This window comes from Myxine glutinosa, chromosome 3 (genome assembly GCF_964187855.1).
Source record: "Myxine glutinosa chromosome 3, kmMyxGlut1.1, whole genome shotgun sequence".
In the NCBI taxonomy this organism is placed as follows: domain Eukaryota; kingdom Metazoa; phylum Chordata; class Myxini; order Myxiniformes; family Myxinidae; genus Myxine; species Myxine glutinosa.
Genome location: NC_136263.1, coordinates 73,304,735 through 73,331,559, shown reverse-complemented (window position 1 = coordinate 73,331,559; position 26,825 = coordinate 73,304,735). Strand labels below are relative to the sequence as shown.

General features: G+C 47.8%; 1 protein-coding gene across 1 annotated transcript in view; it reads left to right on the top strand.

The window, feature by feature from the left end:
* Positions 1–2,231: 2,231 nt before the first annotated feature.
* Positions 2,232–26,825, top strand: part of PHF5A (PHD finger protein 5A) — a 66,039-nt gene continuing 41,445 nt past the window's right edge. The window contains exons 1-3 of the mRNA XM_078774194.1: positions 2,232–2,388; positions 12,372–12,395; positions 24,339–24,505. Coding sequence (XP_078630320.1) covers positions 2,337–2,388; positions 12,372–12,395; positions 24,339–24,505 — 243 coding nt within the window. The 5' untranslated portion in view covers positions 2,232–2,336. The remainder of the gene's footprint in view (positions 2,389–12,371; positions 12,396–24,338; positions 24,506–26,825) is intronic.

Sequence of the window (26,825 nt, the reverse complement as noted above, 5' to 3'; positions counted from 1 at the left end):
GCCTTGGAGACGGCGAGTTTGGCTGGGTCGAGACGGCGAGCTCGGGCGTACACCGGCGCACCGCGAGTGGGAATGTGATGCTCGATGCCGTGACGCACCGCGACGGCCGAAAACGTCGGTCGCGTGAGGGCCGGGAACTCGGGCGTACACCGGCGCACCGCGAGTGGGAATGTGATGCTCGATGCCGTGACGCACCGTGACAGCCGAAAACGTCGGTCGCGTGAGGGCCGGGAACTCCGCGAGGAGACGCGCAAAGTCGTCTGCCAACGGGAGGACACAGGAAAGCTCGGTGGGCGCGGAACTGCTCAAGGCGCACGCCAGCGAGCTGAAAGTTTCGGCGTTGACGAGACGCCAATGTTTAACGTCGACCAGCAGCCCATGGGCGCAAAGGAAATCGGCCCCGAGCAAAGCCATGGGGACGTCCACCGTCACGAACTCCCAGTGAAAGAGCTGGCTGCTGAAGCGGAGGGCGACGGTGCGTGGGCCGAAGGTGCGGACGGCGGAGCCGTTGGCCGCGATTGAGGGGCCGCAAATGGCGGCCCGCCTGTCCTCCGCCGAAGCGGGAATGATGCTCAGCTGAGTGCCGGTGTCGCCGAGAAAACGCCGCCCCGACGCTTGGTCCGCGATGAATAGCAGGTTTCCGGAACGGCCGGCGCTCATGGCTGGTAGTGAGCGCCGGCCCGACCGTTTCCCGACTTGCCGAACGTGGACAGGGGTCGACATGATCGGGCCTGCCGCCCGAACCTGGCGTGGAAATAATACCAGGCCGGGTCTGGCGGGGGCTCCGGTCGACGCGTCGGGACCGAGTGACGCGGCGTCGCCGCTGCCAGTCGCGCCGGCCTCCGGGAAGGAAGCTGCGTCGCGGGCGTCGGGCGGGTGGGCGGGAAGCTGCGTCGCGGGCGTCGGGCGGGGTGGGCGGGAAGCTGCGTCGCGGGCGTCGGGCGGGTGGGCGGGAAGCTGTGTCGCGGGCGTCGGGCGGGTGGGCGGGAAGCTGCGTCGCGGGTGTCGGGCGGGTGGGCGGGAAACCGCGCCGCGGGCGCCGACTGGGCTCCCGCCAGCCACCCCGACGAGCTCGCTTGCCGAATCGATCTTGTCGGCCTCCCTGGCGAGGTCGCGGGGTTTCATGATGGTCATGCTTGCCAGGGCGACCCGGACCCGGGCCGGGAGCTGGCGGAGAAAAAGCTCTTGGAAAAGGAAATCCGAGGGATGCTCGCCGAGCAATGCGAGCATGTAGTCCATACGTTCGGACGGGCACGTATCGCCGAGCTCGGGAAGGTCGAGCAGGCGTCGTGCGCGTTCAGCCGGGGAGAGGGCGAAAGCGCCCAGAAGAAGTGCCTTGATGGCGTCGTACTTGCCGTCAGCGGGCGGCGGTCATGGAGCCAAGCGCGGCGACCACGTAATGGTATTTCGTGGTGTCCTCCGTAATGCCACGCAGGGCGAACTGGGAGTCCGCCTGAGCGAACCAGACAGCGGCATGTGCTTCCCAGAAAGTGGGCAGTTTGAGGGACACTACCGTGTCCATCTCGTGTCGTAAACTCGGGGTCACCAGTGAAGGAGCAGCGCTCCTGCTTGAGACGGACGAAGTGACGGACAAGACACAAACTCGTCCGAGAAGTTGTTTATTGTATAATCATCTCGGGAACTCTGAAAACCCGTTTATTGGGTTCGCATATATATATCCAAACCAAAAAGCATACATCAGAACCAAAGCCCCGCTTCTCAGGCGAGGCACGCTTTGGTGGTCATGTGACCGACAGGTGCAAAGGATTATAACCTCGGCGCCGCGGTTTGGCCGCCGGTTACGTCACCGGCTTGGGCCAGGAGATTCTGTTGCTGGTCTCGAGCTTTGGAGGACCCATGGGTCGCTACACCACATCCCATATGATTGTGTTGTCGATATCGACAGAAAGACATGATTCACCAATTTTTTACAAATAATTTCAAATTGGTCATATTTAACAACTGGACCACTGTTTTGGATACGTGCGATATTTATACCCCCAACAAATCTCTCTAGCTTTCTACATTTAAAATTCTTTGTTAATATATGCGCAGGTCATAACAGCCATGGCGGTGTAAGTCGCAGCAATGCCTTTTGTGAACGCTTCAAATCGCGAATTGTGCAAATTAAAGCAGGTAATTATTTAATGCTCATACATGATGTCAGGATGACTCGGAATCTACATTTATATCGAAAGGTTAAAAAATAAAACAAAAAACCCACAATTCTTACTCTTAGTTGTACGTCGTGTCGTGGTGATACGGGACCGCCATTTACTTAAAGTGTATGTTTGAGGTAAACTCTGCAAACGGTCGTGTTCCACTGAGAAGGATCCATGGCAAAGCATCACCCGGACCTCATTTTCTGTCGCAAGCAGGCTGGAGTCGGTAAGATTAAGAATGGGCCTCGCTTCAGGCCGAGACATGTCCAGGTTCTTCCTATTTTCTTCTCGTGTTTAGTCTCGTCCCGGTTTCTGGCGGTAACGCTGAGCATGTGGACGTATTATTTATTATCTTTTTTTGTACCGATTCGGTATTCGATTTATTAATGTGATCTCAAACATGTGGTGTGGTTGTGGTTCTGAACGCTAATTCACGGAACTCACTCATTCGGTCAATTAACATTCGGTCAATTAACGTGAATGGAAAAAACATCCCGTGGTATAAAAGAAATATAATACATGATGTACGAGTTGGTCTTTCGGCGAGTCACCATGGTGACAGCTTACCTGCCTGCAAATGTCACCATGGCGAGTTGGTCTTTCGGCCTCTACCATGTCCATGACCATGGTCACATTGGATGCTGAAAGTAAAGTTGACTAACGTGTGTGCGTGTTGTGTACGTATATGTACAAACGTAGTGGCTCAGGGATGAGGATATTAAAATATTACATTTGGCTGGCACTCCAGCTCATGTGTAGCTCTCACGCAATTAAGTTGTGTCTGAGTTTGATACCCCACTTGGTAGACTATAAGCTGCCAGTCCTGTCATTATGGCGATTGCAGGCAGGTAAGCTGTCACCATGGCGATTTGCAGGCAGGTAAGCTGTCACCATGGCGATTTGCAGGCAGGTAAGCTGTCACCATGGCGATTTGCAGGCAGGTAAGCTGTCACCATGGCGATTTGCAGGCAGGTAAGCTGTCACCAAGGCGATTTGCAGGCAGGTAAGCTGTCACCATGGCGATTTGCAGGCAGGTAAGCTGTCACCATGATGATTTGCAGGCAGGTAAGCTGTCACCATGGCGATTTGCAGGCAGGTAAGCTGTCACCATGGCGATTTGCAGGCAGGTAAGCTGTCACCATGGCGATTTGCAGGCAGGTAAGCTGTCACCATGATGATTTGCAGGCAGGTAAGCTGTCACCATGATGATTTGCAGGCAGGTAAGCTGTCACCATGGCGATTTGCAGGCAGGTAAGCTGTCACCATGGCGATTTGCAGGCAGGTCAGCTGTCACCATGGCGATTTGGATGCAGGTAAGCTGTCACCGTGATGATTTGGAGGCAGGTAAGCTGTCACCATGATTTGCAGGCAGGTAAGCTGTCACCATGGCAATTTTCAGCCAGATAAGCTGTCACCGTGATGATTTGCAGGCAGGTAAGCTGTCACCGTGATGATTTGGAGGCAGGTAAGCTGTCACCATGATTTGCAGGCAGGTAAGCTGTCACCATGGCAATTTTCAGTCAGACAAGCTGTCACCGTGATGATTTGCAGGCAGGTAAGCTGTCACCGTGATTTGCAGGCAGGTAAGCTGTCACCATGGCGATTTGCAGGCAGGTAAGCTGTCACCATGGCGATTTGCAGGCAGGTAAGCTGTCACCATGGCGATTTGCAGGCAGGGAAGCTGTCACCATGGCGATTTGCAGGCAGGGAAGCTGTCACCATGATGATTTTCAGGCAGGTAAGCTGTCACCATGATGATTTGCAGGCAGGTAAGCTGTCACCATGATGATTTGCAGTCAGATAAGCTGTCACCATGATGGTTTGCAGGCAGGTAAGCTGTCACCATGATGGTTTGCAGGCAGGTAAGCTGTCACCATGATGATTTGCAGGCAGGTAAGCTGTCACCATGGCAATTTTCAGGCAGATAAGCTGTCACCATGGTTATCTGCAGGCAGGTAAGCTGTCACCGTGATGATTTGCAGGCAGGTAAGCTGTCACCGTGATGATTTGGAGGCAGGTAAGCTGTCACCATGATTTGCAGGCAGGAAAGCTGTCACCATGGCGATTTGCAGGCAGGTAAGCTGTCACCCTGGCGATTTGCAGGCGGGTAAGCTGTCACCATGGCGATTTGCAGGCAGGTAAGCTGTCACCATGATTTGCAGGCAGGTAAGCTGTCACCATGGCGATTTGCAGGCAGGTAAGCTGTCACCATGGCGATTTGCAGGCAGGTAAGCTGTCACCATGGCGATTTGCAGGCAGGTAAGCTGTCACCATGGCGATTTGCAGGCAGGTAACCTCTCACCATGGCGATTTGCAGGCAGGTAAGCTGTCACCATGATGATTTGCAGGCAGGTAAGCTGTCACCATGGCGATTTGCAGGCAGGTAAGCTGTCACCATGGTGATTTGCAGGCCGGTAAGCTGTCATCATGATTTGCAGGCAGGTAAGCTGTCACCGTGGCGATTTGCAGGCAGGTAAGCTGTCACCATGATGATTTGCAGGTAGGTAAGCTGTCACCATGATGATTTGCAGGCAGATAAGCTGTCACCATGGCAATTTTCAGGCAGATAAGCTGTCACCATGATTTGCAGTCAGGTAAGCTGTCACCATGATGGTTTGCAGGCAGGTAAGCTGTCACCATGATGGTTTGCAGGCAGGTAAGCTGTCACCATGATGGTTTGCAGGCAGGTAAGCTGTCACCATGATGATTTGCAGGCAGGTAAGCTGTCACCATGGCAATTTTCAGGCAGATAAGCTGTCACCATGGTTATCTGCAGGCAGATAAGCTGTCACCATGGTTATCTGCAGGCAGGTAAGCTGTCACCGTGATGATTTGGAGGCAGGTAAGCTGTCACCATGGTTATCTGCAGGCAGGTAAGCTGTCACCATGGTTATCTGCAGGCAGGTAAGCTGTCACCGTGATGATTTGGAGGCAGGTAAGCTGTCACCATGATTTGCAGGCAGGTAAGCTGTCACCATGGCGATTTGCAGGCAGGTAAGCTGTCACCATGGCGATGTGCAGGCAGGTAAGCTGTCACCATGGCGATTTGCAGGCAGGTAACCTGTCACCATGATGATTTGCAGGCAGGTAAGCTGTCACCATGGCGATTTGCAGGCAGGTAAGCTGTCACCATGATGATTTGCAGGCAGGTAAGCTGTCACCATGATTTGCAGGCAGGTAAGCTGTCACCGTGGCGATTTGCAGGCAGATAGGCTGTCACCATGGTTATCTGCAGGCAGGTCAGCTGTCACCATGGCGATTTGGATGCAGGTAAGCTGTCACCGTGATGATTTGGAGGCAGGTAAGCTGTCACCATGATTTGCAGGCAGGTAAGCTGTCACCATGGCAATTTTCAGCCAGATAAGCTGTCACCGTGATGATTTGCAGGCAGGTAAGCTGTCACCGTGATGATTTGGAGGCAGGTAAGCTGTCACCATGATTTGCAGGCAGGTAAGCTGTCACCATGGCAATTTTCAGTCAGACAAGCTGTCACCGTGATGATTTGCAGGCAGGTAAGCTGTCACCATGGCGATTTGCAGGCAGGTAAGCTGTCACCATGGCGATTTGCAGGCAGGTAAGCTGTCACCATGGCGATTTGCAGGCAGGGAAGCTGTCACCATGGCGATTTGCAGGCAGGGAAGCTGTCACCATGATGATTTTCAGGCAGGTAAGCTGTCACCATGATGATTTGCAGGCAGGTAAGCTGTCACCATGATGATTTGTAGTCAGATAAGCTGTCACCATGATGGTTTGCAGGCAGGTAAGCTGTCACCATGATGGTTTGCAGGCAGGTAAGCTGTCACCATGATGATTTGCAGGCAGGTAAGCTGTCACCATGGCAATTTTCAGGCAGATAAGCTGTCACCGTGATGATTTGCAGGCAGGTAAGCTGTCACAGTGATGATTTGGAGGCAGGAAAGCTGTCACCATAGCGATTTTCAGCCAGATAAGCTGTCACCGTGATGATTTGCAGGCAGGTAAGCTGTCACCGTGATGATTTGGAGGCAGGTAAGCTGTCACCATGATTTGCAGGCAGGAAAGCTGTCACCATGGCGATTTGCAGGCAGGTAAGCTGTCACCATGGCGATTTGCAGGCAGGTAAGCTGTCACCGTGATGATTTGCAGGCAGGTAAGCTGTCACCCTGGCGATTTGCAGGCAGGTAAGCTGTCACCATGGCGATTTGCAGGCAGGTAAGCTGTCACCATGATTTCCAGGCAGGTAAGCTGTCACCATGGCGATTTGCAGGCAGGTAAGCTGTCACCATGGCGATTTGCAGGCAGGTAAGCTGTCACCCTGGCGATTTGCAGGCAGGTAAGCTGTCACCATGGCGATTTGCAGGCAGGTAACCTGTCACCATGGCGATTTGCAGGCAGGTAAGCTGTCACCATGATGATTTGCAGGCAGGTAAGCTGTCACCATGGCGATTTGCAGGCAGGTAAGCTGTCACCATGGTGATTTGCAGGCCGGTAAGCTGTCACCATGATGATTTGCAGGCAGGTAAGCTGTCACCATGATGATTTGCAGGCAGGCAAGCTGTCACCATGATTTGCAGGCAGGTAAGCTGTCACCGTGGCGATTTGCAGGCAGGTAAGCTGTCACCATGATGATTTGCAGGCAGGTAAGCTGTCACCATGATGATTTGCACGCAGGTAAGCTGTCACCATGGCGATTTGCAGGCAGGTAAGCTGTCACCATGACTTGCAGGCAGCTAAGCTGTCACCATGACTTGCAGGCAGCTAAGCTGTCACCATGATTTGCAGGCAGGTAAGCTGTCACCATGGCGATTTGCAGGCAGGTAAGCTGTCAACATGATTTGCAGGCAGGTAAGCTGTCACCATGATGATTTGCAGTCAGGTAAGCTGTCACCATGATGGTTTGCAGGTAGGTAAGCTGTCACCATGATGATTTGCAGGCAGATAAGCTGTCACCATGGCAATTTTCAGGCAGATAAGCTGTCACCATGATTTGCAGTCAGGTAAGCTGTCACCATGATGGTTTGCAGGCAGGTAAGCTGTCACCATGATGGTTTGCAGGCAGGTAAGCTGTCACCATGATGGTTTGCAGGCAGGTAAGCTGTCACCATGATAATTTGCAGGCAGGTAAGCTGTCACCATGGCAATTTTCAGGCAGATAAGCTGTCACCATGGTTATCTGCAGGCAGGTAAGCTGTCACCGTGATGATTTGGAGGCAGGTAAGCTGTCACCATGATTTGCAGGCAGGTAAGCTGTCACCATGGTTATCTGCAGGCAGGTAAGCTGTCACCGTGATGATTTGGAGGCAGGTAAGCTGTCACCATGATTTGCAGGCAGGTAAGCTGTCACCATGGCGATTTGCAGGCAGGTAAGCTGTCACCATGGCGATTTGCAGGCAGGTAAGCTGTCACCATGGCAATTTTCAGCCAGATAAGCTGTCACAGTGATGATTTGCAGGCAGGTAAGCTGTCACCGTGATGATTTGGAGGCAGGTAAGCTGTCACCATGATTTTCAGGCAGGTAAGCTGTCACCATGGCAATTTTCAGTCAGACAAGCTGTCACCGTGATGATTTGCAGGCAGGTAAGCTGTCACCGTGATTTGCAGGCAGGTAAGCTGTCACCATGGCGATTTGCAGGCAGGTAAGCTGTCACCATGGCGATTTGCAGGCAGGTAAGCTGTCACCATGGCGATTTGCAGGCAGGGAAGCTGTCACCATGGCGATTTGCAGGCAGGGAAGCTGTCACCATGATGATTTTCAGGCAGGTAAGCTGTCACCATGATGATTTGCAGGCAGGTAAGCTGTCACCATGATGATTTGCAGTCAGATAAGCTGTCACCATGATGGTTTGCAGGCAGGTAAGCTGTCACCATGATGGTTTGCAGGCAGGGAAGCTGTCACCATGATGATTTTCAGGCAGGTAAGCTGTCACCATGGCGATTTGCAGGCAGGTAAGCTGTCACCGTGATGATTTGCAGGTAGGTAAGCTGTCACCCTGGCGATTTGCAGGCAGGTAAGCTGTCACCATGGCGATTTGCAGGCAGGTAAGCTGTCACCATGATTTCCAGGCAGGTAAGCTGTCACCATGGCGATTTGCAGGCAGGTAAGCTGTCACCATGGCGATTTGCAGGCAGGTAAGCTGTCACCCTGGCGATTTGCAGGCAGGTAAGCTGTCACCATGGCGATTTGCAGGCAGGTAACCTGTCACCATGGCGATTTGCAGGCAGGTAAGCTGTCACCATGATGATTTGCAGGCAGGTAAGCTGTCACCATGGCGATTTGCAGGCAGGTAAGCTGTCACCATGGTGATTTGCAGGCCGGTAAGCTGTCACCATGATGATTTGCAGGCAGGTAAGCTGTCACCATGATGATTTGCAGGCAGGCAAGCTGTCACCATGATTTGCAGGCAGGTAAGCTGTCACCGTGGCGATTTGCAGGCAGGTAAGCTGTCACCATGATGATTTGCAGGCAGGTAAGCTGTCACCATGATGATTTGCACGCAGGTAAGCTGTCACCATGGCGATTTGCAGGCAGGTAAGCTGTCACCATGACTTGCAGGCAGCTAAGCTGTCACCATGACTTGCAGGCAGCTAAGCTGTCACCATGATTTGCAGGCAGGTAAGCTGTCACCATGGCGATTTGCAGGCAGGTAAGCTGTCAACATGATTTGCAGGCAGGTAAGCTGTCACCATGATGATTTGCAGTCAGGTAAGCTGTCACCATGATGGTTTGCAGGTAGGTAAGCTGTCACCATGATGATTTGCAGGCAGATAAGCTGTCACCATGGCAATTTTCAGGCAGATAAGCTGTCACCATGATTTGCAGTCAGGTAAGCTGTCACCATGATGGTTTGCAGGCAGGTAAGCTGTCACCATGATGGTTTGCAGGCAGGTAAGCTGTCACCATGATGGTTTGCAGGCAGGTAAGCTGTCACCATGATAATTTGCAGGCAGGTAAGCTGTCACCATGGCAATTTTCAGGCAGATAAGCTGTCACCATGGTTATCTGCAGGCAGGTAAGCTGTCACCGTGATGATTTGGAGGCAGGTAAGCTGTCACCATGATTTGCAGGCAGGTAAGCTGTCACCATGGTTATCTGCAGGCAGGTAAGCTGTCACCGTGATGATTGGGAGGCAGGTAAGCTGTCACCATGATTTGCAGGCAGGTAAGCTGTCACCATGGCGATTTGCAGGCAGGTAAGCTGTCACCATGGCGATTTGCAGGCAGGTAAGCTGTCACCATGGCGATTTGCAGGCAGGTAACCTGTCACCATGATGATTTGCAGGCAGGTAAGCTGTCACCATGGCGATTTGCAGGCAGGTAAGCTGTCACCATGATGATTTGCAGGCAGGTAAGCTGTCACCATGATTTGCAGGCAGGTAAGCTGTCACCATGGCGATTTGCAGGCAGGTAAGCTGTCACCTTGATGATTTGCAGGCAGGTAAGCTGTCACCATGGCGATTTGCAGGCAGGTAAGCTGTCACCATGATTTGCAGGCAGGTAAGCTGTCACCATGATTTGCAGGCAGGTAAGCTGTCACCATGATTTGCAGGCAGGTAAGCTGTCACCATGGCAATTTTCAGCCAGGTAAGCGGTCACCATGGCTATTTACAGGCAGGTAAGCTGTCACCATGATGATTTGCAGGCAGGTAAGCTGTCACCATGATTTGCAGGCAGGTAAGCTGTCACCATGATGATTTTCAGGCAGGTAAGCTGTCACCATGATGATTTGCAGGCAGGTAACCAAGCTGTCACAATGATGATTTGCAGGCAGGTAAGCTGTCACCATGGCGATTTGCAGGCAGGTAAGCTGTCACCATGGCGATTTGCAGGCAGGTAAGCTGTCACCATGGCGATTTGCAGGCAGGTAAGCTGTCACCATGATGATTTGCAGGCAGGTAAGCTGTCACCATGGCGATTTGCAGGCAGGTAAGCTGTCACCATGGCGATTTGCAGGCAGGTAAGCTGTCACCATGGCGATTTGCAGGCAGGTAAGCTGTCACCATGGCGATTTGCAGGCAGGTAAGCTGTCACCATGGCGATTTGCAGGCAGGTAAGCTGTCACCATGGCGATTTGCAGGCAGGTAAGCTGTCACCATGATTTGCAGGCAGGTAAGCTGTCACCATGATTTGCAGGCAGGTAAGCTGTCACCATGATTTGCAGGCAGGTAAGCTGTCACCATGGCAATTTTCAGCCAGGTAAGCTGTCACCATGGCTATTTACAGGCAGGTAAGCTGTCACCATGGCTATTTACAGGCAGGTAAGCTGTCACCATGATGATTTGCAGGCAGGTAAGCTGTCACCATGATTTGCAGGCAGGTAAGCTGTCACCATGATGATTTTCAGGCAGGTCAGCTGTCACCATGATGATTTGCAGGCAGGTAAGCTGTCACCCTGATTTGCAGGTAGGTAAGCTGTCACCATGATGATTTTCAGGCAGGTAAGCTGTCACCATGATGATTTGCAGGCAGGTAAGCTGTCACCATGGCGATTTGCAGGCAGGTAAGCTGTCACCATGGCGATTTGCAGGCAGGTAAGCTGTCACCATGATGATTTGCAGGCAGGTAAGCTGTCACCATGGCGATTTGCAGGCAGGTAAGCTGTCACCATGGCGATTTGCAGGCAGGTAAGTGGCACCTTGATGATTTGCAGGCAGGTAAGCTGTCACCATGATTTGCAGACAGGTAAGCTGTCACCTTGATGATTTTCAGCCAGGTAAGCTGTCACCATGATGATTTGCAGGCAGGTAAGCTGTCACCATGATGATTTGCAGGCAGGTGAGCTGTCACCATGATGATTTGCAGGCAGGTAAGCTGTCACCATGGTGATTTGCAGGCAGGTAAGCTGTCACCATGGTGATTTGCAGGCAGGTAAGCTGTCACCATGGCGATTTGCAGGCAGGTAAGCTGTCACCATGGCGATTTGCAGGCAGGTAAGCTGTCACCATGGCGATTTGCAGGCAGGTAAGCTGTCACCATGGCGATTTGCAGGCAGGTAAGCTGTCACCATGGCGATTTGCAGGCAGGTAAGCTGTCACCATGGCGATTTGCAGGCAGGTAAGCTGTCACCATGATGATTTGCAGGCAGGTAAGCTGTCACCATGGCGATTTGCAGGCAGGTAACCTGTAACCATGGCGATTTGCAGGCAGGTAACCTGTAACCATGGCGATTTGCAGGCAGGTAAGCTGTCACCATGGCGATTTGCAGGCAGGTAAGCTGTCACCATGGCGATTTGCAGGCAGGTAAGCTGTCACCATGATGATTTGCAGGCAGGTAAGCTGTCACCTTGGTGATTTGCAGGCAGGTAAGCTGTCACCTTGATGATTTGCAGGCAGGTAAGCTGTCACCATGGCGATTTGCAGGCAGGTAAGCTGTCACCATGATTTGCAGGCAGGTAAGCTGTCACCATGATTTGCAGGCAGGTAAGCTGTCACCATGGCAATTTTCAGCCAGGTAAGCTGTCACCATGGCGATTTGCAGGCAGGTAAGCTGTCACCATGGCGATTTGCAGCCAGGTAAGCTGTCACCATGGCGATTTGCAGGGAGGTAAGCTGTCACCATTATGATTTGCAGGCAGGTAAGCTGTCACCATGGCGATTTGCAGGCAGGTAATCTGTCACCATGATGATTTGCAGGCAGGTAAGCTGTCACCATGGCGATTTGCAGGCAGGTAAGCTGTCACCATGGCGACTTGCAGGCAGGTAAGCTGTCACCATGGCGATTTGCAGGCAGGTAAGCTGTCACCATGGCGATTTGCAGCCAGGTAAGCTGTCACCATGGCGATTTGCAGCCAGGTAAGCTGTCACCATGGTTATCTGCAGGCAGGGCACCATCATACAAGAATACCAATTCCAAGTTGTTTTAATTGTAATGGCCGATTGGAGTCTCTGCTGAAGAATAACCTTGTGGGACAACGTCACGGTTTACACCTCGGCATATTCTTGTTTTTAAACTTGGATGAAGCTCCATCGGAAAATGTGAAACCTTGATTGGCAATATCTCAAGGAAGACATGGAGAAGAATGTTTTTCAATTAAATATGGTTGATGAAAAATTTGATTAAATTAAGAATTTTATTAATTAAAATGTGTGGATCTGATATTTTCAGTGTGACATTTTGTGAAAAATGAACGTGTGTGTGTGTGTGTGTGTGTGTGTGTGTGTGTGTGTGTGTGTGTGATATCTTGCATGTTTATCTAACCAACATGTGTGTTCGTGCATGTTCTGTACTTGCAGCTATTGGAAGACTTTGTGAAAAATGTGAGTACAAATTTTCCCTATTTATTATTTTATTTATTTATTTATTTTCATTCTTAATACCGGGAGTCGTCGTTAAAGCTCATGATGCCCACAAAGTCGAGTGTTACGCGATAAAGTGTAAATCTAGTTATTTTTCCCATAAGAACAATGTTACATAGTAGTCCAGTCAAATGGTGCCTTGACCCACCACTAATTGGAAAAGTTTGTTTCTCTGTTGGATTCTCCTCTGATATACCCCAGGAATACCATATAAAAAATAGAGATGAATGGGAGGGGTGGAAGGGGTCTAAATATGCTAATTTATGTTAATTAGGTCTGAACATCAAAGGAACAAGCTAAACAAGAAGAAATCTTGCATTTGTCTGAAGAATAATCAATTTAATGCTACCCAACTTCATCAATAGTGTTGTTAGAAATGATAGAAACTCAAATGAGGTACCTACTTGGATTATTACCTGATTATGAAATCATAATTATGCTAATTAAGTGTCGCCATTAATGAAAAACCTTCTTTTGAAATGAACCAAAAATTATAAGAATGGTGTCAAAACCTGGGTTTTCATGGTCAAAGGTGTTCAATGGTACGGGCCAGAACTTCATGAAGTTATTATTATTATTATTATTATTATTATTATGCAAGTTATCCAAATTATGCACATAAGGTCCTTACCAAGAAACATATTACAATAAAAAGTAATTGCTCATACCGGGTAAGACAAATAGAGGAGACAAACCTCCATGCAAGTCTCTAAAACACTTGTTTAGCTGTGCGGTCGTTCAGTCATCAATTTCAGCCTCAATAACTTGTGGGTCCATTGAATTAGTGCAACTTGTACCTATGCACTCACCACAAGCAAATGTGTATTCTAGACCGTGCCTCCGACAAGTGCATTTCAGAGTGTTGCAGCCAGTTTTACAGTTACAGTGAATAACTTCAAGTAGGGAGTCAGGAGCCGGAGGCAGGTCTGTTTGTTCTGGAATGAATTTGCCATCCTTCGCCTTCCATCCCCAGTCAGTGCATTTAGTCTGGAACTTTCTCCTTTTCCATTCATTAATTTGGTAGAAAACACGTAGGGAGTGGTACTTTGCCACAGCTGAGGTTGGAGGCAAAACCTGTGCCTGAACCGCATTTGAACACCTGACAACTTTTTCTTTAAACCGCTGGCATCTAAGTGTGTCCAGGCTGTCATTTTCCCCTCCATTATAGAGGCACACAAGTGCATTCTCACCAGCTTCAATAATTTGATTATGCGGGGTATCTGGACCAGCCAAAAAGATTTCTGCGTGCTTCCTGAACTTAGAATTGTGAAGCAGCTTTTTGAACGCAAGTGCTTTTCCAACCCCAAACAGTCTAGAAGTTGTGTCGCAACCTGAAATGGCATGTGCAAATATAATGTTTTCGCATGCAGTTTCCTTTAGGATTTCCCCCGTCTTTTTTATGTCCCATACTCTGCAGCTATTTGAATTTGACTTTGGTTCTGGTCTGAAATAGATTGCGTTTGGAAGATTCTTTGCGTGATAGCAAAGAAGCACAAGTAAGTCAAGTAAGTTTGTAAGCACAAGTAAGTTTTTATCAAACCTCGACTCTGATTCTGCAACTGGACCAGATGGCATCAGCCCTCGGGTCCTAAAATCCTGCTCTGCCGCTCTATCTCACCCTCTCTCTGTTCTTTTCACCCTCTCTTTTGCTCAAGGTCATCTGCCAGCATCTTGGAAATCAGCAAACATTACCGCTTTACACAAAAAAGGTGCAAAAACAGATCCTTGCAACTACAGACCAATCAGCCTGCTCCCAATTATCAGCAAAGTCATGGAATCCATCATTGCTTCAGATATCAAATCCTTCCTCTTCTCCAATGGCTTGATCTCTGATCATCAATTTGGATTCAGACCAGGTCATTCTACTCTGGACATGTTGCTTCTGCTGTCTCAACAATGGATGGAGGTCTTCAATGCCAAACAGGAAATCAGAGCTGTCTCACTTGACATATCACGTGCCTTCGATACGTTCTGGCACCCAGCTCTGCTCACCAAACTCACCTCCTATGGTATTCAGGGAAATCTCCACTCATGGCTTGCGGATTTCCTCTCTGGTCGTAGTCAACGTGTGGCCCTGAATGGATTTCTCTCATCTCCACTTCCTGTTCTGGCTGGAGTTCCCCAAGGTAGTGTTCTGGGCCCTGTGCTATTTCTGGTCTTCATCAATGATCTCTCCGACTCTGGAAAATCCTCTCTATCTCTTTGCTGATGACTCCACTATCTGCCGCTCCATTCCTCATCCCTCAGATCGGCAGTCCGCAGCCTCCTCACTCTCTGCAGACCTGGACAAAATCACAGACTGGTCAAACAAGTGGAACATGTCTTTCAATCCTGACAAATCTCACACTCTTACTATGTCTCTCCGAAAGGACCGACTGGACAACCCTCCCATCTACTTTCTCAACAATCCTCTCCAAGAAGTTCTGTCGCTCAAGCTTTTGGGTCTCACTATCTGCCATGATCTTTCTTGGGAAAACCACATTTCCAAGCTGGCCTCCAAAGCCAGTCGCCGACTGGGCATTCTCCGTCGTGCGAAGTCCTTCCTTGGCACACCTGAGCTCCTCACCACATACAAGGCTTTCATCCGCAGCTCAATGGAATACTGTTCCCCCCTCTGGGCTGGTGCTCCTGCCTCACACCTTGCTCGGCTTCACGCTGTTGAGGCCAAAGCTTTCAGAATCATTGGAATCTCCTGCGATGTAGTCAACTCCGAGGGCCTTTCACTCACTCACCGCAGGCAGGTTGGTGGTCTTTCTGTCTTCTACCGACTCCTCTCCGGCCTTGCTCCCCCAGCTCTCTCTGTGCTCTGTCCCCCCAATATTCCTTCAGGTCGCACAAGATCTGCCTGCAACCCTCTTATGGTTAAACTGCCAAAGTCTAGGCTCTCTGCTCACCTTCACTCTTTCATTCCCATTTTCTCCCGCCTCTGGAACAAACTCTCCCACTCCCTTTAATCCCACTCCTCCCTCCAGGTCTTTAAAACAGCTGTTCACCACCATCTCTTATCTTCCCCCATCGAAAACCTTGATCTTTTCTACCCCCGGTAATTCACCCCAGAGTCCTTGCAGTGTTCATATGTTTTATTCCTCTCCCACCTCCCCCCAAGTCCTCCCGATGTCCCTGCTCTCAAATGTTGTGTTTGTGTCCTTCCCCCTCTCTCCCCATCTTGTCTGCCGCTCCCCTTGTTTTTTGTGTTTTGTGTGTCGGTTTGTCTTTTTGTGTGATTAATGTTAGCTCTTTCACGAGCCTCGATCTTGTATACCAAAAAAAAAAAAAAAAATAATAATAATAATAAATAAATAAAAAAAATTTTTTTTAAATTAAAAAGTCTGTGTCCTCTCCTACTAGAACAGTGTCGACATACTCTGCAGATTTTACTGCAGTCATAGCAATCAGCGTATCAGCTTCTCCCTTTGCCTATTGGATGACACATCCTGCTCTCTCCAGTTTCTCACTCAAAACTCAATTTAATATTCCTAAAGGTCGCACAAGATCTGCCTGCAACCCTCTTATGGTTAAACTGCCAAAATCAAGACTCTCTGCTCACCTTCACTCCTTCATTCCTCTTTTCTCCTGCCTCTGGAACAAACTCCCTCACTCTCTTCAATCCCACTCCACCCTCCAGGTGTTTAAAACAGCTGTTCACCACCATCTCTGATCTTCCCCCATCCAAAACCTTGATCTTTTCTACCCCCGCTAATTTCACCCCAATTCCACTTTTTAAAAATACCAACTTCTGTCCTGGAAGTCCTTGGTGTCATTGTGTTTTATACTTCTCCCACCACCCCCCCCCCTTCCCACGCCTCCTTCCCCCAAGCCCTCTCCCTCCCACACATCTCCCTGCTCTCAAATGTTGTGTGCTTTCAAGTGTTTGTGTGCTTCCCCTTCTCTCCCCATCTTATCCTCCGCTTCCTCTTTTTATATATTTTGTTTGTCTGGTTGATTTGTTTGTGAAGTAAATGTTAGCTCTTTCACGAGCCTCGATTCAGTATACACAAAAGAAAAAAAAGAATAAAATGTTTATGAACCTCTGCTTGTTCACTGTGTTTGACAAAAACTCGTTTTTCTTCAAAGAAATAACAGTTTGCTCAGAAAAGTGAAGCTTGGTAAACGGCAAGGAATCTGGCTGCGAGTCTTTCACATATTCCCATATTGCATCGGCGAGGGTGGGTTTGTTCGCTTCTCTGAAGAGGATGGGTGACTCGAACAGGGTTGCTGGGTAGCTGCATAGTTCAATCTTTAGGGCTGCCGAGGGATCATCCTCCTTACTGGCAATAACACAGTCTCTGGAAGAGAAGATGTGGCGCAATTTGTATGGTGTCGTCTTTAGTAGTCACCAATGTCTTTGCAACGAGGGTAACAACTTGAATTTTTCGCCGAAAAGAGAAGTCATTAACACTCATTCCAACCATGCTGTCAACTATTGCCTGGCCTACTTGTTTTGCGTTGTCAACATTCACAGAGTTGCTTGCTGGGACACTACTGACTAGGCTGTGCAGAGACTTGTCACCACAAAAAAGATCCAACTGCTTCAGTGTCCTGAGCAACTCGAAAGTATCATCCACGTCCTTTTTTTAGTCGTGCCTTTGTCACATCCTTATGCTGTTCACTCGTCACATACGTCACCCCTGATAAATAGATTAAGTATGATAAGTAATTAAGTTCTGGTGTCACAATGCAATGAGCTACATCTGCTGAATACATTTCAGACGTCCAAATTGATGGCTGAGGATACACAATACCAGTAATGAAAGTAAAAGATCAGCATACCTGACAGAAACCTCACCAATTATTGCCGTAAATGCGCAAATGGCATCACATAGGAAGGAATTTCAGCACATGCAGGCATGCATTAGGCTTTACCAAGGTGACTTTTTTTAAAGTTCCTAAAAACTCACCTGTACATGCTACAAAGTACCAACATTCATTTTTACTAGTAATTTCTTCATCAAATCAGAATGACAAGGAAGAAACAATCAAGAATCATGATTCCAATCAAAGCAGTATGGAGGAAGCTCCCTTTGTTTTTTACCTTTTAATTACCTGGATTTCAGTATCGATGGCACTGCTGTTTGGAGGAGAAATCAATGGGATTCCAAACAGGACAAAATAGGCATACCTAAAACATGCACTGACTATAATAGAAAAAGACGGTTTTTCATTAATGGCGACACTTTGTATAATTATGATTTCATAATCAAGTAATAATCCAAGTAGGTACCTAATTTGAGTTTCTATCATTTCTAACTCCCTTTGTTTCAAGTGTTTCTTCCAAGTGTCTAACAACACTATTGATGAAGTTGGGTAGCATTAAATTGATTATTCTTGAGACAAATGCAAGATTTCTTCCTGTTTAGCTTGTTCCTTTGATGTTCGGACCCAATTAACATAAATTAGCATATTTAGACCCCTTCCACCCCTCCCATTCATCTCTATTTTTGATACGGTATTCCTGGGGTATATCAGAGGAGAATCCAACAGAGAAACAATCTTTTCCAATTAGTGGTGGGTTAGGCTTCCAAATTGACAAATTTGACTGGACTATAGGAGGTATGTGGTTCTGGCTAAAATATTTAGGACATGATAACATTAAAAAAACAAAAGTATGTATAAATAATACAGAACATGAAAAAAAAAAAAATAGAATAAATAATAAAGAACTTTCATAAATCTTGGGATACCAAGTGATAAGACATCACAAAAGATTATTTAAATTAAAAAAAATTCACAAAAGGAAGTGGCAGCGTTTGCGTGTCGAGGCTTGGCGACGTCTGAGCTGGAATGGAAGAGAATACAATAGGTGTACCGCATGGTACACTGCGATTTCAAGAGTTTCTCCATCTTCACCATTTTTGCTTCCCTTGTCTTTGAGATGTGCATGGAAGAAGTTTCGGGAACTGAGTGGCGTGCTGATGATGAGGGGAGTGTCGTTGAAGGTGAAGGGAAAGGTGTATGCTGCATGTGTGAGAAGTGTTATGATTTATGGGAGCGAGACATGGGTAATGAACGTAGAGCAGCAACGAAGGTTGGAAAGGGTGGAAATGCGAATGGTTCGACGGATGTGCGGAGTATCGTTGCGAGAGAGGAAGACAAATGATGAATTGCGAAAGATGATGGGAATAGAGCCTGTGATTGATGCTGTGAAGAGGAACAGGTTGAGATGGTTTGGTCATGTGTTGAGGAAGGATGAAAGTGACTGGTTGAGAAGAGTGATGGAAATGAATGTAGAAGGAAGTAGAGGACGGGGAAGACCGAGAAAGACTTGGCTAAAGATGGTGGAAGAAGAAATGCGGGCAAGGGGGTTAACAAGGGGAGATGCAGAAAATAGGGCAAAATGGAGAAGATTGTCATGGGGACCGCAAGGCTAACCCCCGCTCTAGCAGGGAAAATGGCCTTTTAAATGCATGTTGTTGTTGTTGTTGTTGTTGTGTCTTGGTGATGCATAGAGCAGCTCTTGTCAACGAAGTCACTGCACTTGCCTTGATCTTGGTGGTGCTTAACATAATTGTTCTTAAAATGGATCGTCATAGGCAAAGGGCATGGGCGACATCCACGAGGTGCTCCCCACGCTCAACACGTTTCACCACATCCAGCTTCACCTGTAAAGTGATCGATTTTCGTGATTTTATTTTGGTTGGAGTAGCTGCTGTAGGAGTTGTCTGGTGTTTTCCAGTCATGATAGGTTTAGCCTTTCAGCAAACGCGATTACACGAGTGAACGAGCAGGTTCGGCTTTCAACAAGCACACCGTGCTCTGGTATAAATGGATATCTTGTGAAGGACTTCAGTGGGAAGGAATGAAGGGGGGAAAACACGAACAAATTCCGTTCAACGAATGAATAGAAAGAGTTGGTGCGCTTATACGGTACAATACTGTACAGTTTCTATGTGCCACAGCTTCTCATGCGAAGCGCTGGGTGAGTGAGTACAATATACATTCTCCGTTCGGCTGTTTGTGCTACTCTTTTGTCTCCCCACGGAGAGAAAAAGCGTTAACGTGAAAATGACAGAGTGTTCGCTGAAAACTGGTCTAAGTTCTTTGAAAGCGTTAATGTGAAAAAGCGTTGGTTAAATGAGCGTATAAAGAGGACTCCCTGTACATGACTTTTGAAATGACGTGTGTGTGTGTGTGTGTGTGTGTGTGTGTGTGTGTGTGTGTGTGTGTGTGTGTGTGTGTGTGTGTGTGTGTGTGTGTGTGTGTGTGTGTGTGTGTGTGTGTGTGTTTAAACTGACTTGGTTCTGTTTGTGTGGCACTTTAGCACGAAATGTGTAATTCAAACGGAAATACGACAAATATCCGTGGACTAGACTGAGGTGTTGCTTTCCTATCATTTCCTGTTAAACAATTAGCTGCTGCAGTGAACACACACACACACACACACACACACACACACACATACACACACACATCAACTTTTAGCAGTAGATGCAAAAATCTACTTGAATGTCTCTGTTGTGGCCCCATAACCAAATAAACAATATATTAACAGTCCTCACTGCTCCCGTGGCTTACACACCTACACCGCCCCTTCACCCGCACCTCTCCCCTCCCTCCCCCTACCCAGCATGATTAATTGTAAGCTAGCCCTGTTCAGAAGCACCTAATCCAGATACAGTCCATTCACTTGAAGCAACCTGTCGGAGGGTTTGTGTAGCACAGGCCCGTCCACTCGGGCCTTGCACTGGTCTGGATGGTATGGAGTTTGCATTACGAGCAACTTCCTGTTCGTGGAGCTGAGAAAGTTCTCGGTCTTTCGTTGTGCAGAGGTTTCTCTCAGGTGCTTTTCCAAGCATCTTTTAGAAGCTTTGTGAACCATTGTAAGTAATAATCCATATATACTCCACACACAGAATACTTCATGATTCCCAGAACGCCAGCATTTCCTGTGGTTTCTGCGCATGCGGCCGAGCATTCTGGGCCGGAATGCATCATATCAAAAGTGCTGTATTGGTGCAGTCAAACGTACTAGGCTGCAACTGTTACGGGTTTTCAGCAAGATGATTCAGCCATTGCGTTGGCTACAAACTTTGAGATTATTTATTTGAAACTCCCCACCTTTCGTTGCGGATTGTTTAAAACTGCCTCTTGGAGGAGCAGAGGACGCTAGACAGGAGGAGTCAGTGTTGTATGATTATGTGGTGTGATCCATCTGGCACATCGAGGTTTGCTGCATCCATGTGGTGGCAAATCATCCTTACTTACAGAACATGCTGCATGTTTTGCATTGGACTGTGCATTGTATAGTGGAGTGTGAAAGAAAATGCAACCCGTGGTCCAACGAGGAGTTTTTTTTTTTTTTTTTTTTTTTGCATACAAGATCGAGGCTCGTGAAAGAGCGAACATTAATCACACAAAAAGTCAAACCGACACATAAAACACAAAAAAATAAGGGGAGTGGTAGACAAGATGGGGAGAGAGAGGGAAGGACACAAACACAACATTTGAGAGCAGGGACATCGGGAGAAATGTGGGAGGGGGAGGGCTTGGGGGGAGGTGGGAGAGGTATAAAACATATGAACACTGCAAGGACTTCCAGGAAAGAAGTTGGAATTTCAAAAAAAGTGTATCTGGGGTGAATTAGCAGGGGTAGAAAATATCAAGGTTTTGGATGGGGGAAGATAAGAGATGGTGGTGAACAGCTGTTTTAAAGACCTGGAGGGAGGAGTGGGATTGAAGGGAGTGGGGGAGTTTGTTCCAGAGGTGGGAGAAAAGGGGAATGAAAGAGTGAAGGTGAGCAGAGAGCCTAGATTTTGGCAGTTTAACCATAAGAGGGTTGCAGGCAGATCTTGTGCGACCTGAAGGAATATTGGGGGGACAGAGCACAGAGAGAGCTGGGGGAGCAAGGCCGGAGAGGAGTCGGTAGAAGACAGAAAGACCACCAACCTGCCCGCGGTGAGTGAGTGAAAGGCCCTCGGAGTTAGCTTCATCGCAGGAGATTCCAATGATTTTGAAAGCTTTGGTTTCAACAGAGTTAAGGCTAACCCCCGCTCCAGCAGGGAAAATGGCCTTAAAATGCATGTTGTGTGTTGTGTTGGTTTCAACAGAGTGAAGCTGAGCTAGGTGTGAGGCAGGAGCACCAGCCCAGATGGGGGAACAGTATTCCATTGAGCTGCGGATGAAAGCCTTGTATGTGGTGAGGAGCTCAGGTGTGCCAAGGAAGGACTTCGCACGATGGAGGATGCCCAGTCGGCGACTGGCTTTGGAGGCCAGCTTGGAAATGTGGTTTTCCCAAGAAAGATCATGGCAGATAGTGAGACCCAAAAGCTTGAGCGACAGAACTTCTTGGAGAGGATTGTTGAGAAAGTAGATGGGAGGGTTTTCCAGTCGGTCTTTTCGGAGAGACATAGTAAGAGTGTGAGATTTGTCAGGATTGAAAGACATGTTCCATTTGTTTGACCAGTCTGTGATTTTGTCCAGGTCTTCAGAGAGTGAGGAGGCTGCAGACTGCCGATCTGAGGGAAGAGGAATGGAGCGGCAGAGAGTGGAGTCATCAGCAAAGAGATAGAGAGGATTTTCCAGAGAGTCGGAGAGATCATTGATGAAGACCAGAAATAGCACAGGGCCCACAACACTACCTTGGGTAACTCCAGCCTGAACAGGAAGAGGAGATGAGAGAAACCCATTCAGGGCCACTGTGTCAATAGTGACACAGGTTTGTGTTATTAACTCTAACTTAATGTGATAAAGGAGTTTGGGTTCAATTTCCTCAAAATTTGTGTTCACTATCATAATGTATCGTAGCATACATGGGATGGGTACCTTGCTTACCAAGAGACCTTAAAGCCCCTGGCAGATTGGAATGTAGCTCGGAGTAATTGGCCAAATTCTAAGGTGCACACAGAAAATGACAGCCCACACCTTTCCAACATCTCCCTACTGTTCTGATTAGACCGATGGTGGGAAGAGGTCTCCACTTTGAAGATTTAATAAGGATATATTTAGTAATACCCATCTAAGGCACAGAAATAATAAGTTAATAAATAAATAAATATTTAGATTCCACAGTGGAAGCACAATTCCCGTGTTGATGACTGACAAGACAAACAGGAAACACTCATCTTAACTGAAGCACTAATGCTGTGAGCTTGGTGATGAGAGAGATTGAATGGGGGATGGGAGGCCAAAACACAAGGTCTTTTGCTCTCATATCCAGCCATTCCATCCCAGTGTTGCTTTGGCTGAATGTTTGGGATCATTGTCCTGTTGGAATGTAAATCTTCACTAGTCTAAGGCCTTTTGCACTCTGAAGCGGGTTCTCCTCAAGGATTTGTCTGTAATTGGTTGCATTAATTGTTCACTCTATTCTTAGAAGTCTCCCAGTAGCTGACACTGAAAAACATCCCCATAGCATGATGCTGCCGGTCAAGATTGTGTTAGATGGGTGATGAGCTGTGCTCGGTTTCTGTCAGATGTAGCGCTTTGTATTCAGGCCAAATAGTTCAAGTTTCATCTCATCAGACCACAGATTATTTTGCCTCATGCTCTGAGTCTTTCACGTTCCTCTTTGCAAACTCCAGGTGTGCTGTCATTGCCTTTTCTCAGGAGTGGCTGCCATCTGGCCACTCCCACAAAGCCTAGATTTATGAAGTGCTGCAGAGACTGTTGTCCTTCTGGCATTTTCTCCCATCCAAGTCAAGGTACTCTAGTTCTGTCAGAGTGGTCATTGGTTTATTGGTCACCTCCCTGCCCAAGGTCCTTCTTGCATGGTTGCCCAGTTTGGTTGGACGGCCAGCTCTAGGAAGAGTCTGGGTAGTTCCATATTCTTTCCGTATCCCAATGATGGAGCTCACTGTGCTCTTGGGAACTTTCAACACTCTAGAAATTGTTTTATACCCTTCCCAGATCTATGTCTTCTCACAATTATATCTCTGAGTTATACGTACAGTTCCTTGGACTTCATGGTAGAGTTTCTGTTCTGACATGCCGTCAACTTTGGGACCATGTATAGAAGGGTGTGTTTCTTTCTAAATCATGTCCAATCAATGGCATTGGCCATAGGTGGACTCCAATCAAGTTGTAGAGACATCTCAAGGATGATGAAAGGAAATTGGATGCACCTGAAGTCAATTTGGAGTGTTATAGCAAAGGGGTTGAATACCTATTGACTCGAGACATTTTAGCTTTTTATTTTTATTATTTTATAAAAAATTCTAAAAACAAAATTTCTACTTTGACATTATGGGGTATTTTGTGTCGATCAATGACAAATAAATCTATTAAAATCCATTTTTAAATCGGGCTGTGACACAGCAAAATGGTGCGGTCCAGCAGCTGTCCACGAATGTGTGCATATTTGAAAAATCAGCCCCCAACAACAATAACAACAGCAGCGCGGAGCTCTTGTAGACCGGTAACACGGAACAGGTTAAAAATTGCTTTTGCAATAAGCTAGATTGTAATAAATTAATAAATGGTTCGTAAGGGAGCTTGTGTGGAAAGTAGCACACAGATGATAACTGTGCTTTGTGTGTTACATACCTGAACAAGAGAGACCTTGGATAATTTGGCCTGTGCAGAAAGGCAGTGGATTAATGTGTGAACATTTACAATTTATGAGTGTTTCGATACGGAAGTTTTTCACTTTTAAAACTCAATTTCGAATGGTATCAACCAGCGCAGCACTGGCATCAATGCATGCTTACTGGGCAATCGAGCCAACAGAACCAGTGAGAACTCTGTCCATAGATTACATGAGTTACAGAGATGATCACGTTTGTTGATTTAGCTGTGTTTTCAAGATGGGAACACTACGAGTTCTCATGCGTTGGCTATTGGTGACAAGATTTCCATTTTTGGGCAGGTGGGGTTCCACAATGTTTGACAAAAAATGCATCGAATTTGAAATGCCTTTTCCAATGCAACTGTTGTCTTTCATTTTTCTCTCTGTTCCTAAAATGTTGACAGGTGATGGCAAGTGCGTGATTTGCGACTCATACGTGCGGCCTTGTACTCTTGTTCGAATCTGTGATGAGTGCAACTATGGTTCGTATCAGGGCCGCTGTGTGATCTGCGGCGGGCCCGGTGTTTCGGACGCCTACTACTGCAAAGAGTGCACGATTCAAGAGAAAGACGTGAGTGTTGGGTCTGTCCACATTGAGAATGTTTTTTCTGCTATCGTTGGTAATGGTGTTTAATGTTTATGCTAAAAATGACATAAGTAGGAAGTAAAATAAGTATGTTGTTTAAGTTCAACAAAAGTGGGACAAGTCTTGGAATTTTTTGAGTCGAAACATCAGGTGTTTTTAAAAATTTCAAAAGTGTGGTTCGGAAGGGAACTTGTGTGGAAATTTTGCAGGCAATGCAAACACCCAATCTTTAGCTTTTTTGTTCCATGAATGTCCCAGAATATAATGTGACCCCATTCCCTCTTCTCTCTTTTCCTCATAATAATGTAGCCACCTTCCAACCAAAGTACACATGGGAACACACATAATAATAAGAACACTGAATGCAACAAACATACAAGATGTTTGATATATATATATATTGTTACAGACGCGGTGGTGGATGTTGGTTCACCGAGCGGTTTGGTATGACCGCGCCTGCACGTTTACCCGATTATACTCGAACGTTGCCGAGTCGCGCTACGCTGAATCAATGAAGGAAAAGGACACAACGGCTGGGACTAAAATGACACGACACCAAGGGTTCAGTTCTCAAGACCTCCGGAGGAGGTTATATTAGGGCGGAAGGTTAGATTACAGGAATGAGAGGGACAGCATAGAAAGACAGGCACTTAGACACACTTATCTTATTCCCTGACAGACGACAGATAAACAGGACAAAACTGACTCACACGGGGATTGATGGCAAGGAAAGGCAGAATCGATGGCTCCAGGTGCACCTGGGCTCAGGGCAGGATCGACCCGGTCCGGTCTAGAGATGCGGGGAGGTCGCAGCGCTCGGATGTGGTGAATGTCTTCTCAAGCTGGGGGCGCATCTGACGTCACGTCCGGTAAGTGGCCGCGTATATCCGGCGGGGAGTGACACGCCCTCGGCTCGTTAGCTCCGCCCCAGATGGAATCGGCCCGTTGCTTCTCATTGGGTGCGTGCGGGGGGGGTTACCGGCTCCGCCCTTGACGAGGGGCTGACAAGGAGCCCCTTCGTGGTAACCCCGTCGGAGCGCATGGTCAATGGCGGCTAACCGAGCCGGTGTGAGGACGCACACTCCCCCGCGCCGCGCCGTTGTTGTAGTTGTTGTAGTTGTTGTTGTAGTTGTTGTTGTTGTTTGGGGAAGAAGATGGGAGGAGGTATGGGAAGGTCCTAAACTCACTACTGGTGCCATATAATCACATTCTGGTGCAACGAAGAGTCAGAATTAATGGAAACGAGTCCTTAACTGACATAGACTAAGAATAACTAGCAAGATGTCCGAAAGTTGTCTACGTGAGATGCGGTGGACCTGGGCATGACATTTAATGGGGGAAAAAGGGGAAGGTCGGTTCTACAGAGTGTTATTTACAGGCAATGGGACGAGGGAATGGGGGATTGGGGATAGTTGGGGAGTATTGGGGAAATAGGGGAGTATTTACAAGCGGATATTGAGGCCAAGTCCCATATCCGCAACAATATATATCTATATATATAAAACACAGTTTGTGTGTGTGTGTGTGTGTGTGTGTGTGTGTGTGTGTGTGTGTGTGTGTGTGTGTGTGTGTGTGTGTGTGTGTGTGTGTGTGTGTGTGTGTGTGTGTGTGTGTGTGTGTGTGTGTGTGTGTGTGTGTGTGTGTGTGTGTGTGTGTGTGTAATGTTACCGATAGACTCCTAAACGGAGAGGCTTACGTGCTTGATATTTGACATAGACATGGCCATTGAGCCTGGGACGAACATGGCCGAACTCAAAATATTTGACGATCCATATTTTTTATTCATATTTACCTCAGCGCATTTCAGCGAAGTACCCGCTAATCTCAGCCGGTTCCAGAGCAGCTCGCTGATTCGCTCAGAGTGATCACGTGATGTTCCATTACCGCCGCCAGACTGATTCGCTCGGAGCGATCACGTGATGTTCCATCCCGTCACACGTTTTTTCACCTTTTATGCGATCGTGTTTTGTATCGATTTTGTGCGATATGAATTAAATGTCTTTGAAACAGCTGTGAAATGTCTTTCCACAACCCTTCCGTAACCGATTGGAGCAGTTTATTGCCGCACAAAACGAGATCCGCGAAGCGAGTTGGTCGAGTCGTGCTGACCAAGATGGCGACACGGCGGCTTGACTTTTCACGGAGTATGAGCGTTCTATATATTTTCAATTCAGCGCGCCCGTGATTTGTGGCATAGACATGACCATTAGGCCTTCACGGTGTAATTTGTGCGAGGCTTTTGTCCGAGTGAGCTTGAGTCGAGAGGGCGAATGTACGGGTTGGGAATGTACGGGTCTCCCTTCCC